Below are 15,602 nucleotides of genomic sequence, written 5' to 3' on the forward strand. Positions count from 1 at the left end.
TAACGAGGAAGAGTCGAGGCGTTGGGATTGTAATCGGGTTCCAACTGAAGGTGAGTTGAAGGGATTCTACAGGCCACCTGCCATAAAAGCACCAGTACCGGAGAAGAACATAAAAAGGCGCCGAACGCCTAAATCGGAACAAAGTGAAGAATTGACATCATCACCGTACCGCAAAAAATTGTTGAAGGACAGTGCTGCGAAGGAAATTAAAAACATAAAAAAAGACTAATACGGTTCGTAAAGGCCGGAAGCGTAAATCTGCAGCAAATATAATAATGAATGATATTCTATGCTCATCCTGCGGAATTGTATTCAGTTTTTTTTTTTCGCTTGTTTGGCGCAGACCAAGAGGTCCATATCAGCCATGTATTCAGTTTGTCTAAAGATGGGGAAGGCTGAATGATGTGTGTCCAATGTAAATCATGGTTTCACTCTGAGTGCGCCACCAACCCATCTTCAATTACTTGCGACATGTGTTGTTAAAGTTAAACCAGAAATAGCTCAAAATAAATACAAAATGCTTAATATTTGTATATGTTGTTTAAATGTTTAAATATTCTTAAGTTGTTTATTTTTGAATCTTTAAATAAATATAAATTTTCGGTTCATTTGTTCTGTTTTTCACATTGTTTATATGCTTACAAGAAATTGAGGAGTTTTTAGTTATCCTGTTCCATAACGTTGTTTTGTTTGTAATAATGTTTGTGTAATGTTTTTAAAAAACTATCAAAAATTTGGGAGCCATCCAAGAGTTACGTAAGGGGTCATTAAGCATGTGAGTTCTGATTTTTCTATTTAAAACACTAACCTGCGACGGGAATAATCGAATAGAGACTATCTCTGCTGTTTTGGGTCATGCTGGTTGTACGTTGCTATGAAACAGGCAGCGCATTTACCCATTTGTTGTGGCGCGTTTTGACCCTTTGTTGTGGCGCATTTTGTACACACATATGAGCATTTTACCCCGAACGAATCTAAGAATAAGATTTCCATAACCTTTTTGAATTTCACGATTTCAACCTGTTTTATTGGTTTTTATGCTGCAGGACGAATCTGTTCGGTAAAAAAACTGTTCAAACTTCAAGTTAATATGTTTCTCGAATAACATTTTGCATTGATGAGTGCATAATGTGAGTTTCTTCACATTCTGTGCCGAACACGCATCAGTATCGGACGTGTGATCGGTGATCGCTCCGATAGAATATAAAACAAAAGACGTGTGAACAAGTGTTGGCATTGTTTGCCTGGTCGAGTGAAATAAATCCGGGTTCAAGGTCGCGCCTTTGTGCAACTGTTTCGCATCGTGACTACCAGCTGGTGCGTAAGCCGATTTGGCTGCTGGCTGAATTGTGCTACAGCAGTGGACGAGACACAAAAGAGGAAAAAGAAGAAGCCATCAGTTGACAGTGAGTTGTATCGCTGTGTGGAGTGATCTCACACCTGGCTCGCTGCTGGTGGCTGTTTAGTGCTGCTGTATTGGTGCTGCTGGCTGTAACGGCTGCTACTTCGAACGATCGGACAACCAACCTTACTGGAAGGGAGAAGTAAAAAGGTACGTGCTCTTGTCGGCGCTAGTGCGCTAGACTTAGCGGGATGGATGTAGATCCCTCGCCTCCCGCGCCACCATCCCCGAACCCTTCTGACCCTGACCCTTCTGTTACCCCCTCCCCTGTTCATTCTTCAGTCCCCCCTCGCCCCAGGCTTTACCCAGACGGAGCCCAGGGCAGCTATACTGTCTATTTTCGGCCAAGGGCGGGACCGAAATCGAAACAGTTGAACCTCTTGCAGATTTCTAAAGACCTGACGAAGGAGTACAAGGGCGTGATCGAAATTTCCAAGGTCCGGCCTAACAAGCTCCGTGTCGTGGTCAGTAACCTGAAAGAGGCCAACGATATAGCTTGCTCTGAGCTCTTCACACGCGAGTATCGCGTTTACATACCCGCACGAGACGTGGAGATCGACGGTGTCATAACCGATTCGAGTGTATACTGGAAAGTGCCAAAGGGTGCTTTAAAAACAAAACCTGTCCTGATGTAAAGGTGCTCGACTGCAAGCAATTGCGGTCAGCATCGATCATCGGTGGCAAAACAGTATACACCCCGTCAGACTCGTTTCGAGTTACGTTCGCCGGGTCAGCGCTACCAAGCCACGTCTCGATCCACCGGGTTCGTCTCCCTGTGCGATTGTATGTGCCTCGCGTCATGAACTGTCTGAATTGTAAGCAGTTAGGCCACACCGCCGCCTACTGCTGCAATAAGGCACGTTGTGGCAAGTGTGGGGAGAATCATGCGGATGATTCCTGCAGTAAAAATGCTGAAAAATGCATTCACTGTGGGGAGAGTCAGCATGAGCTCTTGACATGTGCGGTGTACATGCAGCGCAGGGATAAAATAAAGAGGTCTCGCAAAGAGCGTTCGGAGCGTTCTTACGCTGAGATGCTGAAGAAGACCGTTACCACTTCTCCCATTACATCAAACCCTTATGATCTGTTGTCCTCTGATGAAACCGATTCTGACGATTCACCAGCGGGAACATCTTACGCCAATCCTGGGGAGTCTAGAAAGAGGAAAAATATTTCCTCTCCTAAACTTCCCCGTAAAGGTCCTAAGATTTCCCAAAGTGTAATGAAAAGTACGAACAAACCAAACAGTGCTGCGGAAAAACCGAAGCAAACTCCTCCTGGGCTTGCAAATTTAAAGTCCCAGAAGGAGTTCCCAGCACTGCCAGGAACATTTAAAACCCCAGTTGTTCCTTTTGCACATCCAGTTGATGAAACAAACTCTGGATTAGTGAAATTTTCTGACATTGTGGACTGGATTTTTGAAACTTTCAATGTATCCGATCCAATTAAAATTTATCTTACAGCATTTCTCCCAACAGTTAGATCGTTTTTGAAGCAGTTGACTGCCCAATGGCCCCTCCTTGCAGCGATTGTATCCTTCGATGCCTAATTCAACTGCGTATATGAAGGATTCTATCTCTGTCTTACAGTGGAATTGTAGAAGAATTTTACCAAAAATTGATTCGTTTAAAGTTTTGATAAATAAAAGCAAATGCGATGCATTTTCCCTTTGTGAAACTTGGCTTACTTCAAATATTGATCTCAACTTCCATGATTTTAATATTATTCGCCTTGATCGAGACACCCCATATGGGGGAGTACTTTCAGGGATTAAAAAGTGCTATTCTTTCTATCGTATTAACCTCCCCTCGATTCCAGGCATCGAAGTTGTCGCATGTCAAATGACAATACAAGGTAAAGAGCTTTGTATTGCCTCAATATATATTCCTCCCAGAGCACAGGTTGGGCAACGGTTGCTCTTTGATTTAATAGAACTTCTTCCCTCGCCACGTTTGATTTTGGGAGACTTCAACTCTCATGGTGTGGCTTGGGGTTCCCCCTACAATGATAACCGCTCCTCTTTAATCTATAACCTTTGCGATGACTTCGACATGACTATTTTGAACAACGGTGAAATGACACGTATCCCGAAACCTCCAGCGCGCCCAAGCGCTTTGGATCTATCCTTATGTTCGACGTCGCTACGGTTGGATTGCACATGGAAGGTATTCTTATTTCAATTAATAACGGGTCAACTCGTATGCGACCAGTTGACATTCCGTATGACCTCACACGGAATGTCGATTGGAAGTTATACGAGGAAATGATTTCAAAAGCGGTCGATTCGATTCAACATCATCCACTACTTGAAGAATACAACCTCCTCGCGGGCTTGATTCTCGACGCCGCGTTGCAAGCCTAAACGAAGAAATATCCTGGCGTAACGATTAAAGAACGGCCTCCCACTCCGTGGTGGGACCAAGAGTGCTCCGATGTCTACACGCAAAGATCCGACGCGTTTTTGGCCTACCAGAAGGGAGGTATACCTGGCGACTATATACGGTATTCGGAGCTTAATACCAAGCTTAAAAGCTTGGCTAAAGCAAAGAAACGCGGATATTGGCGTCGGTTCGTAAACGAGACGTCGAGGGAGACATCGATGAGCACTCTTTGGAACACAGCCCGAAGAATGCGGAATCGCGTAACGGTCAACGAAAGCGAGGAGTCTTCAAGTAGGTGGATATTTGATTTTGCCAGGAAAGTATGTCCGGACTCTGTTCCTGCGCAAAACCTTGTTCGCGATACGTCTCCGGGCCACGACGCGATAGAATCACCTTTTACGATGGCAGAATTTTCAGTTGCCCTCCTATCCTGTTACAATAACGCGCCTGGGTTAGATAGAATCAAATTCAACTTGTTGAAAAATCTACCCGGCAATGCCAAGAGGCGCTTGTTGAACTTGTTCAATAAGTTCCTGGAGCAAAACATTGTACCGCAGGATTGGAGGCAAGTGAAGGTGATCGTCATCCAAAAACCAGGGAAACCAGCTTCTGATCACAACTCTTATAGGCCGATTGCAATGCTATCCTGTATCCGGAAATTGATGGAAAAAATGATACTCCGTCGTTTAGACCATTGGGTCGAATCAAATGGTCTACTATCAGATACTCAATTTGGCTTCCGCCGTGCCAAAGGGACGAATGATTGTCTTGCGTTGCTTTCAACAGATATTCAAATGGCGTTTGCGTTCTTGGACAGTAAGGGGGCTTTTGATTCCGTTTCAATTGACATTCTTTCGGGTAAACTTGACCGACAAGGATTTTCTCCAATTTTGAACAATTTTTTGCACAATTTGTTGTCCGAAAAGCACATGCATTTTACGCACGGCGATTTGGCAACTTTTCGCATTAGCTACATGGGTCTTCCCCAGGGCTCATGTTTAAGCCCCGTTCTTTACAACTTTTATGTAAATGACATCGACGAATGTCTGGCAAATTCATGCACGATAAGACAACTTGCAGACGACAGTGTAATCTCTGTTACAGGAGCCAAAGCAGCCGATTTGCAAAGACCATTGCAAGATACCTTGGACAATTTGTCTGCTTGGGCTTTACAGCTAGGTATCGAATTCTCTCCGGAGAAGACTGAGATAGTAGTTTTTTCTAGGAAGCATGAACCTGCTCAGCTTCAAACACAATTAATGGGTAAAACGATTTCTCAGGTTTTGGTACACAAATATCTTGGTATCTGGTTCGACTCTAAAGGCACCTGGGGTTGTCACGTTAGGTATCTGATGAAAAAATGTCAACAAAGAGTGAATTTTCTTCGTACAATAACCGGACAATGGTGGGGAGCCCACCCAGGAGACCTTATAAGGCTTTACCAAACAACGATATTGTCTGTTATTGAATACGGGTGTTTCTGCTTCCGCTCCGCAGCAAACACACATTTGATCAAACTGGAGCGAATACAATATCGTTGTTTGCGTATCGCCTTAGGTCACATGCAGTCGACCCATACGATGAGTTTGGAGGTTTTAGCTGGAGTACTACCATTGAAAAACCGCTTCTGGAGCCTGTCTTCTCGTATTCTTATCAAATGTGAGGTCTTGAACCGTCCTGTGATTGAAAATTTTGAAAGGTTAATCGAACTTAATTCTCAAACCCGTTTTATGACATTGTATTTCCATCACATGTCCCAAAATATTAACCCTTCTTCGAATATTCCAAATCGTGTCGACTTATCAAATACTTCTGATTCTACTGTGTTTTTCGATACATCCATGATAGAAGAAACTCGTGGAGTCCCGGATCATTTACGCGTGCAGCAGATCCCCAAAATTTTTTCCAATAAATATCGAAACATCAACTGCAACAATATGTTCTACACTGACGGATCACTTCTTGATGGGTCCACTGGCTTCGGTATTTTCAATAACAATTTAACCGTCTCCCATAAGCTCGATAATCCTGCTTTTGTTTACGTCGCAGAATTGGCTGCAATTCAGTACACCCTAGGGATTATCGAAAAAATGCCCACGGACCATTATTTCATCTTTACGGACAGTCTCAGTTCCATTGAGGCTCTCCGATCGATGAAAGATGTTAAGCACTCTCCGTATTTCCTGGGGAAAATACGGGAACATCTGAGTGCTTTATCCGAAAAATCGTTTCAGATTACCTTAGCGTGGGTCCCTTCTCACTGCTCGATACCGGGCAATGAGAAAGCGGACTCTTTGGCTAAGGTGGGCGCAACAAACGGTGATATTTATGAAAGACCAATTACTTTTAATGAATTTTTCGCACTTGTACGTCAGAATACGATCATCAGTTGGCAAAATTCTTGGACCAAGGGGGAACTGGGAAGGTGGTTACATTCCATAATCCCCAAAGTATCGACGAACCCGTGGTTCAAGGGGTTGGATGTAGGTCGGGATTTCATTTGCGTGATGTCCCGGCTTATGTCCAATCACTATAGATTTGACGCGCATCTCCGTCGTGTTGGGCTCGGGGAAAGTGGTATCTGTGCCTGTGGTGAGGGTTATCACGACATAGAGCATGTGGTTTGGTCATGCCCTGTACACCGTGATGCCAGGTCCAAATTAATAGCTTCCCTGCAGGCCTAAAGTAGGCAGCCGGCTGTTCCTGTTCGCGATGTCTTGGCGAGCCGTGACCTATCCTACATGTCCCTTATATACGTTTTCCTGAAGTCCATCCACGCCCCAGTTTAATCCTATTCCCTTCCGCCTACATCCAACCAAACGACAAGAACACGTTAAGACCCCGGATCCGGAAACAGCAACTAGACCCGCGCGATACTCTCAGGTCCCGAGGGAGACAACCCAATATGCCAGTCCGTAATATCTTGGCCCAGCAGCGGAACATATTCAATATGCTGCTTACCTATGGCGATGGAAAACCATCAAACAACAAATCAGTGCTTTTAATGCAAAACATTCTAGCTTTAAGTTAGATTTAGTTTCAGCTCGTAGTCGGCAGCGAGGATAAAAAATTTGCTTTTAGTTATTAAGATACTTTAGAAAGTAAGCTACCAGATATAATTGGCGCCGTTAAACATTAAATTGTATTTGTGCCGTGTCAAATAAATTATAGATGAAGAAAAAAAAATGTGAGTTTCTTCTTAACATGGGCATCTTGCCCCCAGTTCCCCTACTATATTATACAAAATTTATTCTTTGCTCGCGAAATCAGGAAATATATGGTCGCATCGCCTTCCACGGTGAACCCTGATCTACCCTGTCATACTTATGCAAATTCCCTTAATGTGACATTCGTGGAGATGCAGAGGTGAACTCGGTCTCGTAGCAACGTGTGTCGAACCAACAATTCTTTCCTAACTTTTCCCAACGACCGTAAGGACGTGGTCGGCGCCGTTATTGATCTTTGAAAAGTAAGAGTTACTGAATACATTGAAGATAGCATAAAATCCCAAAAACTATCTATGTGGTTCTCTGTTCAACTTCACTGGCTCAGGTCAATCACGGAGGTGCAACTACGATGTGTGCGATCGTCAATGGTCATGGTCATAGTCAACAGCTAAAAGTGACCAAATATCATCCATTATGAGTTTTGCGGAAGCGTTATACCCAGAGGCTAGAAATCAACTTGGGACGCCATTTTAAATTTCTAGATAGAAGCTTCCGATTCATGGAAAACAACCTAAAAGGGAAAAACATTAGCCAATGTTTTTCAGGGACCGGGATAGTGCTCGGAAGTCGGGGTGAACTCTATAAGGGAAAGTAGGTGAAGACGGACAGCCTAAGGTTTACCCTTGATAATTACTCAGGTATTGCTATTTAAATCGCAGTAGTCATACGAATCTTAAAACTTAAGATCATTTGTTGTCATAATTAATTTTGGTATTAGTGAACTTCCTACAAGTTTTATGTGTTTTAGGTCTTCAACAATATGACTACAAATTGCTGTTTTTTGAAATGGTTGGGAGAGACGGACAGCTGGGGTGGGATGGACACTACGATGAAAAAGGTGGACACTCACAAAAAACGTAGTACGTTACGTATTCTTTTGATTTATGTTTTTAAGTGATGGCCATACACTACTCTACGTTATTAGAGTCCATCTATACATCACGTGAACAGTTTGGAAGGGTGGGTCAGGATGTTCTAACTGCTAAGTGATTAATATCTGCTAGTTCTCTCGCGGGTGTACTTTGTAAACATCTGTAGTACACAACCGATATTACATGTGAAAATTCTAGAAAAATCCGTGTGTCTATCTTTCCCTACCTTAGTGTGTCCGTTTTGCCCGATCTGAATGTAAATTTTTCAAACAATCGTAGCTCTCTATCTGAACATCGAAAATCTGCTGGATTTTCACTAGAAACCCGAGGAGAGACAAATTAAACACTTTACTATTGGGAACAAATGAAAACACATAAGTTTCACAAGTATTCCACTATTTTCCGTAGAATGAAAATTACATCAAATAGCGCGATCACGGAAATATTCTTTGTTTTGCTTGCTGAAAACTGACAATGCATCTCAAAAGTATTAACACACTACAAAGAAGGTATTCGCATCACTCAACTATACATACATTCTACTTTGTGAAATATTAAAAGTGTCCATCTTACCCAACGTGTCCGTCTTTGCCTACTTTCCCCTAAGAAGTTGAAGCTCGTTGTCAATAATAGGCTTATTTAATTTCACTCTAGCCTTAGGAACTGGTAAGTTTCGGGCATTGAGAATTAAACTGCACAAATCATCCAATGCTCCGTTTAGTTTGGTTGCTGTTCTTTTTTGAATTCCTGAGATCATCGTTGAGAATTTGATCATAGAACAGATATGCAACTAAAGAACCAGAAACGAGACCAAATCTGTTTATTTTAAGTATCGACATCTAGCGGTGGAAGGGACGCTTTTAACACTCAAAATTTCAATTACTTATACCATTCATACCTGCTTGTGGTGAAGAATTATTTCGGTCTCTCTTGTCCTCTTACAAAAGCAATAAGACTGTGTAAGATCTCGCCGCTCTTTCGTCGAAAGGATTTTTTGATGAATTTCATCGTTGCTCGAGTTGAAAACCGAATATCTTAACTAACGACAACTGTTTTATTTTTACATTGTACCTAATGACGCTAGCAGTGCTGTGTATGTTTGATATGTTTAACTCGCAATGTTAGGTATAACAAAGGGTACGAGAAAAAAAATTACTGTCGTTTGTTGAGAAATTCGGTTTCCAACTCCAACGAAAACATTTAGGTAATTTACTTACTGGTTAAAATAGTTTTAACAGTCGCGGAATGTACGATTCAAGAGAATTTGAAAAGCAATGTTGGAATGATTGAGAGATTTTTATTTTAGTTTATTCCACCTTTTTGCCTGGTCATTGAAGCAAAAAAAACGATTTTTGTTCCATGTTCAAATTATTGGAGCAAACTGTTTGAACGATGCACTGTAAAATCAATGTAGGATAGAACAGCGAAAAATGAAGCGTTTTGTTCGAAGTTGCATATCTGTTTTGTGATATGATCTTAGTAAAATAAAAAACACAAAACAATATCCCCAATTTGTGCCCGACCTCAACTATCAATCTGATTGAACTTCGTTGCATTCCAGTAGCAAGCAAGGCAAAGATAATTTCATCTCATCCTTATCATATGTAATGCATCTGTCGACATGCACTAATAGCTCGACATTATAACTGTCCTCTTGAAACAGTAGACAAAATACGGAATCAAGTTATTGGGAACAATGAATAAATGATTTGTTGTTGAGACGGATGTAGAAATATAAATCAACTTTGTGCCAATTCACATTTCCTAGATAGAACTCAACAACAACCGAGCCATTATAATTAAAGAAATTCCTAATCCACCCGTCAGGATTCAAGCGCGGGAAAAACTGTTTCTCCTTAAGGAAGTTATCGCTGCACGTGCACGCACATCATTTTTGATTTGCCTCGGTGACATTGCCGGCCTCAATTTCTCCCATGAACAAAAAACGACACATGACACCACTGCCAGACGTCTCCGATGTGGAAAAGTTTACAAAATTAAAACCGATGTTATTACTCCTTACGACCTGACTCGTACGCCAAATTTAAAAGGCTGGATATCGGCAACCGCGAACTTCCCAGAACCCACCCGGGAGTAGCAAAAATAAAGCGCGCTCGCGTTGCTTGTCTTCTTCGTTTGCCTGTTTGCCGCAGCATCCGACCGTGGAATCGATCCGCGTGGATGCTGCCGGTACCAAATCAATGGCATGGAATTCTTGAATTTCATTTTCGAATATTTCTTTTTTGTTGAAAGGAATTTTACACTAACAACTTCTGAGAAGTGAAAACCAATTTGTTCGTTTTATCGTATGGGCTCTTGAAGACGAGTCAGGCAGACGATTGACATGCATGTTTTCTGGATTAAAATTTTGTCAAAAACGAATTGTAGAAAATTAATGAACTAATTGTTATAAGTGGAGAATCACGAACAATTTAGGACGATTTTGGTCCCCGTGGTTCTGTGGTTAGCGATGTCGGTCGGCTAGCTCTCCCACACGGTTGTGATATCGGGTTCGATTCCCGATCGAGTCGAGGATCTTTTCGAGCTGGAAATTTTCTTGACTCAGCACTGGGGCACGGTGTATCGTTGTACTTATCCTACACATGCAAAATGTGCCAAAAACAATATCGATAACGACCGCTATTAGCCCCTAGGCTAAGCGTGCGATATTGTTTTCTAAGACGATTTCAGTTCATCAATAATTCAAAATAGACAAAGGTAATTTTGAAATATCTCGAAAACTGTTTAAAAATTGTTCACGATGAGCTTTAGCACTTGAAATAACCACTATGATTATTTGATATCTTCGGAATATGTTTACCTTTGGAAAAAAATGGAAAATAGTATTGCTCTCAAACTCGAACCACCAACAAAAATTTCGTTTCGTTTTCCTTCAAGTAATATTCCTATATTATTATTTCGACTTTATTCTTGCGAAAAAAATAAAGTAACTTGTTGCCACTCATTATCAATTGTCCATATTTAGATATATCAGTTCAGCTCAGGTTCTAAGAGCGATTGAACATCAAAGCTTAAAACTCCCATACTTTCAAAAAATACAATGTAAAAATTCGAATCTATTAGAAAATTGTATTATCTGAAGACCGAACCAAAAATTATACAAAATGCACACTTGGAAAAATTAATCAATATTACATAACTAGAACAAAAGGTTCACATATCCTTTTAAAAAAATGGACAAAACAAATTATTACCATGTTGGTGACAAAATATTAATGTTTCGTACAGTTAAAGTATCACCATCATCAATTCTCATTTCCAAACAGCGTTCCAGCAACTTAAACGAAGCAATCTGCAACACTTCCCGCACACCGGTTGTTACATCACTAGCCAAACCAACCGTTCCGAAAGAAATCGTTTAACCGTGCCGACCACCTAATTTCGCACGTTGTTAGATTCGCCACAGGAACTCAGCACCAATCGAATAATTCTAATCGAATAAACTTCCAAAGCACCCCACAGTGGTTTAAAACGCGAAAAACGTGATCGTCAGCCTTTTGAGTATAAAAATGCCATTTGAATGCTACAGTGTTTTCGACAAAGTTTTTGTAGATATTAAGGGGCATCTTTTGATGTAAATGAATTTTCGATTAATTCACCTAAAAGTGAGATAAAAAATTTATTTTTTTATTTACTTATCAAATCAAAACGAAGTCTTCAGCAAAGTTGTAGACAATCTTATGTAGGAAAACTTTGCTGAAAACACTTTGGATTTTCTTTTCAGAATTCAACTATTGGAAAAACGTCAAAGAATGTTGCTTATTTTGTTAAAAAAAAACTTGGCATTTGCATACACTAGTGACATAACAATTATTTTCGGAAAAAATCAATTTTTTCTATATATTATGTTTTCCAAATAATGCACGGTGCCGTAAATATAAATTCTATTCGTACTTTCTAATGAAAAATCAAAAATCGTTTCGATTTTGTACATCTTTTGAGAAAAAAACATGAAAAAACGCCGAAAAACAAAAAAAAACTATTTTTTTCACCCACGCCCAAGTCTTTGAGAAACTGCAAGAACCTAGTGAAACCACCTGGGGAAGCTAATACTAATCTCCATCTTCCAAGTGAAGACTGTTGTTTTTGCAGCTTTTTGCAGCTTTTCGAGAAATTTTATTTTGAAAAAGTGCATTTTTTTATCTAAAATGTCCTAAACCCTATGAAAAATTCGAAAATTTTCCCAAGGTTTGTTCGGCCGAATGATGTATTTTTTAAATATGAAAAAATGTCTAGAACATAGTAGGTTTCTAAAATCACTTCAGAAAAAGTTATTTGGTATTTCTCGATTTTTAGAAACTTTAAGGATGTCTGTGTATAAAACTACCTGTATGTGGTCGATTTTCAAGAGATAGAACCAAAGTGTCTTCAGCAAATGTTTTCCTACATAAGATTGTAGGATAAAATATATAAATTTTTTATCTCACTTTTAGGTGAATTAATCGAAAATTCATTTCCATCAAAAGATGCCCCTTAACATCTACAAAAACTTTGTCGAGTACACTGTAGCATTTAAATGGCATTTTTATACTCAAAAGGCTGACGATCACGTTTTTCGCGTTTTAAACCACTGTGCACCCGTCCGCATTTACGAGCGACCGGCAGGATTGTTCTTCCGGGAGAAAGCTATCACTGCAGACACGATTTACAGCATGTCACACACCGCATTTTTGATTTGCCCCACTGACATTGACGATGCACAGTGCCGTTTCTTTCACTATAATTCCCCTCACACAGAAAAAAAAATACGACACTTGACACTATTGCTAGACGTCTGTCGGTTGCACTTGAAAACTGAACCGAGACACTATAGGACAATCGAGTGATGGTTTTATCTTTCTACTCTGTGTCACTAAATGCTCACTTGCAGTATTACTTTCATTGACACCGCAGTAGGTGACAACCAAGCAATAAATCCACAACCCCCACGATCGGTTTACTGCAGCACTTTCCACTACTCTTCATCTGTCGTTACAGCAGAGAGCGAAGTGGAAAAGTTTTTCCGCTACTCGATTACCACCGAACAAAATTAAACCTGTGAACCGCACACTAAAGTTAAACAACTAAATTTAACGTCGATATCCGCCAGCTTCCGAGAATTCACCCGGAGTAGAAAGTAAAGCGCGGTCGCGTCACTTAGCTTTCTTCGCTTGCCTGTTCGCCGCAGCATCCGAACGTCGACTGATCCGCACGGATGCTGCCAGTACCGATTATATAGCAGCGGGCCCGTCTGGAGCACCTGTTGCACTTGAGAGGACCTTCCAGCCGCCGCCGGTGTGCAGACTATAGGATGCAGAAAATCACGGTCCTTTGATCTTCCCAATCCCGACCGACGCTCGCTGTTGAGCTTGACAATGAAACGACGACGACGACGTCGGTTCTCGGATGGTTCGATGTCAAGTTCGAGCGAAATCGCCGGCACTGTGAGAAACAGAGAGTGAGTGACAGCAGCAGCTGATTCAGATCGGTTCGTACTTTGCCGCAGGGATCAGCCATCAAAGGAGAGATATAAGTGATGGCGCTATTAGTAATCAGCTGATAATGAATTCTCGCGTAATTTTTCAAAGGGACCTAAGTAACAAAGACAGATTCTCTCCTCTCTCACTTTGTTTCGTTAATTACGTCGCCATTATATATATTTTCTAAGCTTTCTTCCCCTTAATCGAGAGATAGTAATACTGTCTTGCTTACTAGCATTGAGTGTTATGCAATATGGAAAAAATAACATAATTATTGATCAAAGAGAAAGTAAACAAAGAGAGTCTCTCAATGTTAGATAGGTCGCTTTGAAAAATTACGCGAGAATTGTTCACTTCTTTAGAGAAAACTATGTCAGAATCACATTGATGGACAAATACTGTGGCTTCCGATTTGACACAGATGTTCCTGCAGCTATTTGATCCATGAAAAATGTTCTGAAAATGCACAAAAAATTGTGCTGAGTAATTTTCATAGACAGAGGAATTTTTTGGACTAAAGATGGCAGTGGCTTCTATAGTTCCAATGCCCTTGAGGCATTCATCCGTTTTTTTTTTAATTACAATTTTGGTGTAAAGAAATAAAATTTAAAACATTGCACTTTGGTCTCTAAATTGACCGCACGTATTTTGTGTTGATCGTCAAAATTCAATGTGCATGTAATACCAGAGTGATACGAGAACTTTTCAAAATCTTTTCTCATTCACTCTCCAAATACTGGTTTCATTGACAAATTATCTTCAGAAAAAAATTAATATATAACAAGCCTAAGAGAATGACGAGAAGTTTTGCCGCTAGTGGCACTGCAAAATCTTACTTTACAGTCTTGCACTTTAGAGAAATGGTGTCTTTAGTAAAATGGTGGATAATTTTTGACACAAAAAGTTTTGACGAAGACACTTTTCTTCTAGCACCGAGCAACACTATTGCCTTCTTAATGCTACAATTTTTCTCACATTTGAAAAAAATTAGTTTTAAAGACTAGTTTATTAAAGTTAAAGTTTAAAGACTACCCGAAAAAACCTTAAAAATTGCTGTAACTGTACATAGTTATACCATAATTTAACTATGTTTTTCATTGTAGATACATCAATTTTACATTAAATATCATTGTCCAGAACAATAAAAAACATCGTTTTTGCCATTTTTACAATGAAAAAGGGGGGTCGTTATGTATCTTAACAGCATTTTTTCAAGCATTTTTCCCATACATTTAGAAGTCACTGACAATGTTTTTCATGGTAAAATTATTGTCGTGGTAGATTCAACAACAAAAAACGTTGTTAAAACATGGTAATGACAACAATCGTTTACAAGCTTATACAGTAAAAATACCGTGTTTTTTATGAACCATAAAAAAACGGTATTTTTATTGTAAGCTTGTAAACGATTGTTGTCATTACCATGTTTTAACAACGTTTTCGGACAATCGGATAGGTAGACAGATGATTAGGCACCAATGTAATGTAATTTGTATTTCGCAGCAGTAGAGGGTGAGGAATAATTATCCGTGTTTTTTTGTTACAGTGTATAACTAAGATTTGACAGATGTTAAAATGAGCTTACCTATGCAATTTTTAACCTTGGCTATGTGCAGAGTTGCCAATGTTCCAGTTTAAACTGGTTTCTTCCAGTTTTTTTTAAGTGATCCAGTCAAACAGTTGAATCCCAAAATCTTCCAGTTTTTTCATATGTTTGCCAGTTTCATCCAGATTTTTTATTCACTTAAGCAAAGTTGGTTTTAGAAAAAAAAAAATTAAAAACGTTAATTTTTATATTCTTAACGGCATTTTCAGTATTTTCTTCTCGCACGAAACACGGCCAAATTAAAAACTGCATGGCGAGGTTTAGATAAAAGCAAACTAATAGGTTTTATCAGATCAAGAAAAAAAATCTTCTATTTATTTTCTGTTGCGTAGCAGTTTGAAAATTGTTAGAAGAATTGGATACCAAGCGAGAGCGAACTCTGAAATTCTCACAGAAAAGTTCTTTCATAATTTTTTTTTTTGCTTTTATTTTTTCAATTTATTTGGAATCCAGTTTTTTCCAGTTTTTTCTTCAGCATTCTTCCAGTTTAACCAAAAATTTTATTGGCAACTCTGGCTAAACAAAACCACGAAATCTCCTTTGAAACAGTGTGCATTAGGTGTCATAATGAAGTCAAATCCATTATGCAGTGCGGTGATCGAGTTGTATGAACAAGGAGAGAGTCCAGTAAGTG

The 15,602-nt window shown here is 39.9% G+C and overlaps 1 protein-coding gene across 10 annotated transcripts in view; it reads right to left on the reverse strand.

Annotated features, from left to right (window-relative positions):
- LOC129727571 (vertebrate ancient opsin-like) overlaps positions 1 to 13,097 on the reverse strand; it is a 91,598-nt gene extending 78,501 nt beyond the window's left edge. For 3 of the 10 annotated variants that reach the window (XM_055685528.1, XM_055685519.1, XM_055685521.1), the window contains exon 1: positions 11,130 to 13,097. In XM_055685528.1, the coding sequence (XP_055541503.1) occupies positions 11,130 to 11,159 (30 nt within the window). In that variant the 5' untranslated portion in view covers positions 11,160 to 13,097. Of the gene's footprint in view, positions 1 to 11,097 lie in introns of all 10 variants that reach the window. The other 7 variants (XM_055685525.1, XM_055685524.1, XM_055685520.1 and 4 more) reach the window with 7 other exon arrangements.
- Between the last annotated feature and the right edge of the window lie 2,505 nt (positions 13,098 to 15,602).

This window comes from Wyeomyia smithii, chromosome 3, assembly GCF_029784165.1.
Source record: "Wyeomyia smithii strain HCP4-BCI-WySm-NY-G18 chromosome 3, ASM2978416v1, whole genome shotgun sequence".
NCBI lineage: Eukaryota > Metazoa > Arthropoda > Insecta > Diptera > Culicidae > Wyeomyia > Wyeomyia smithii.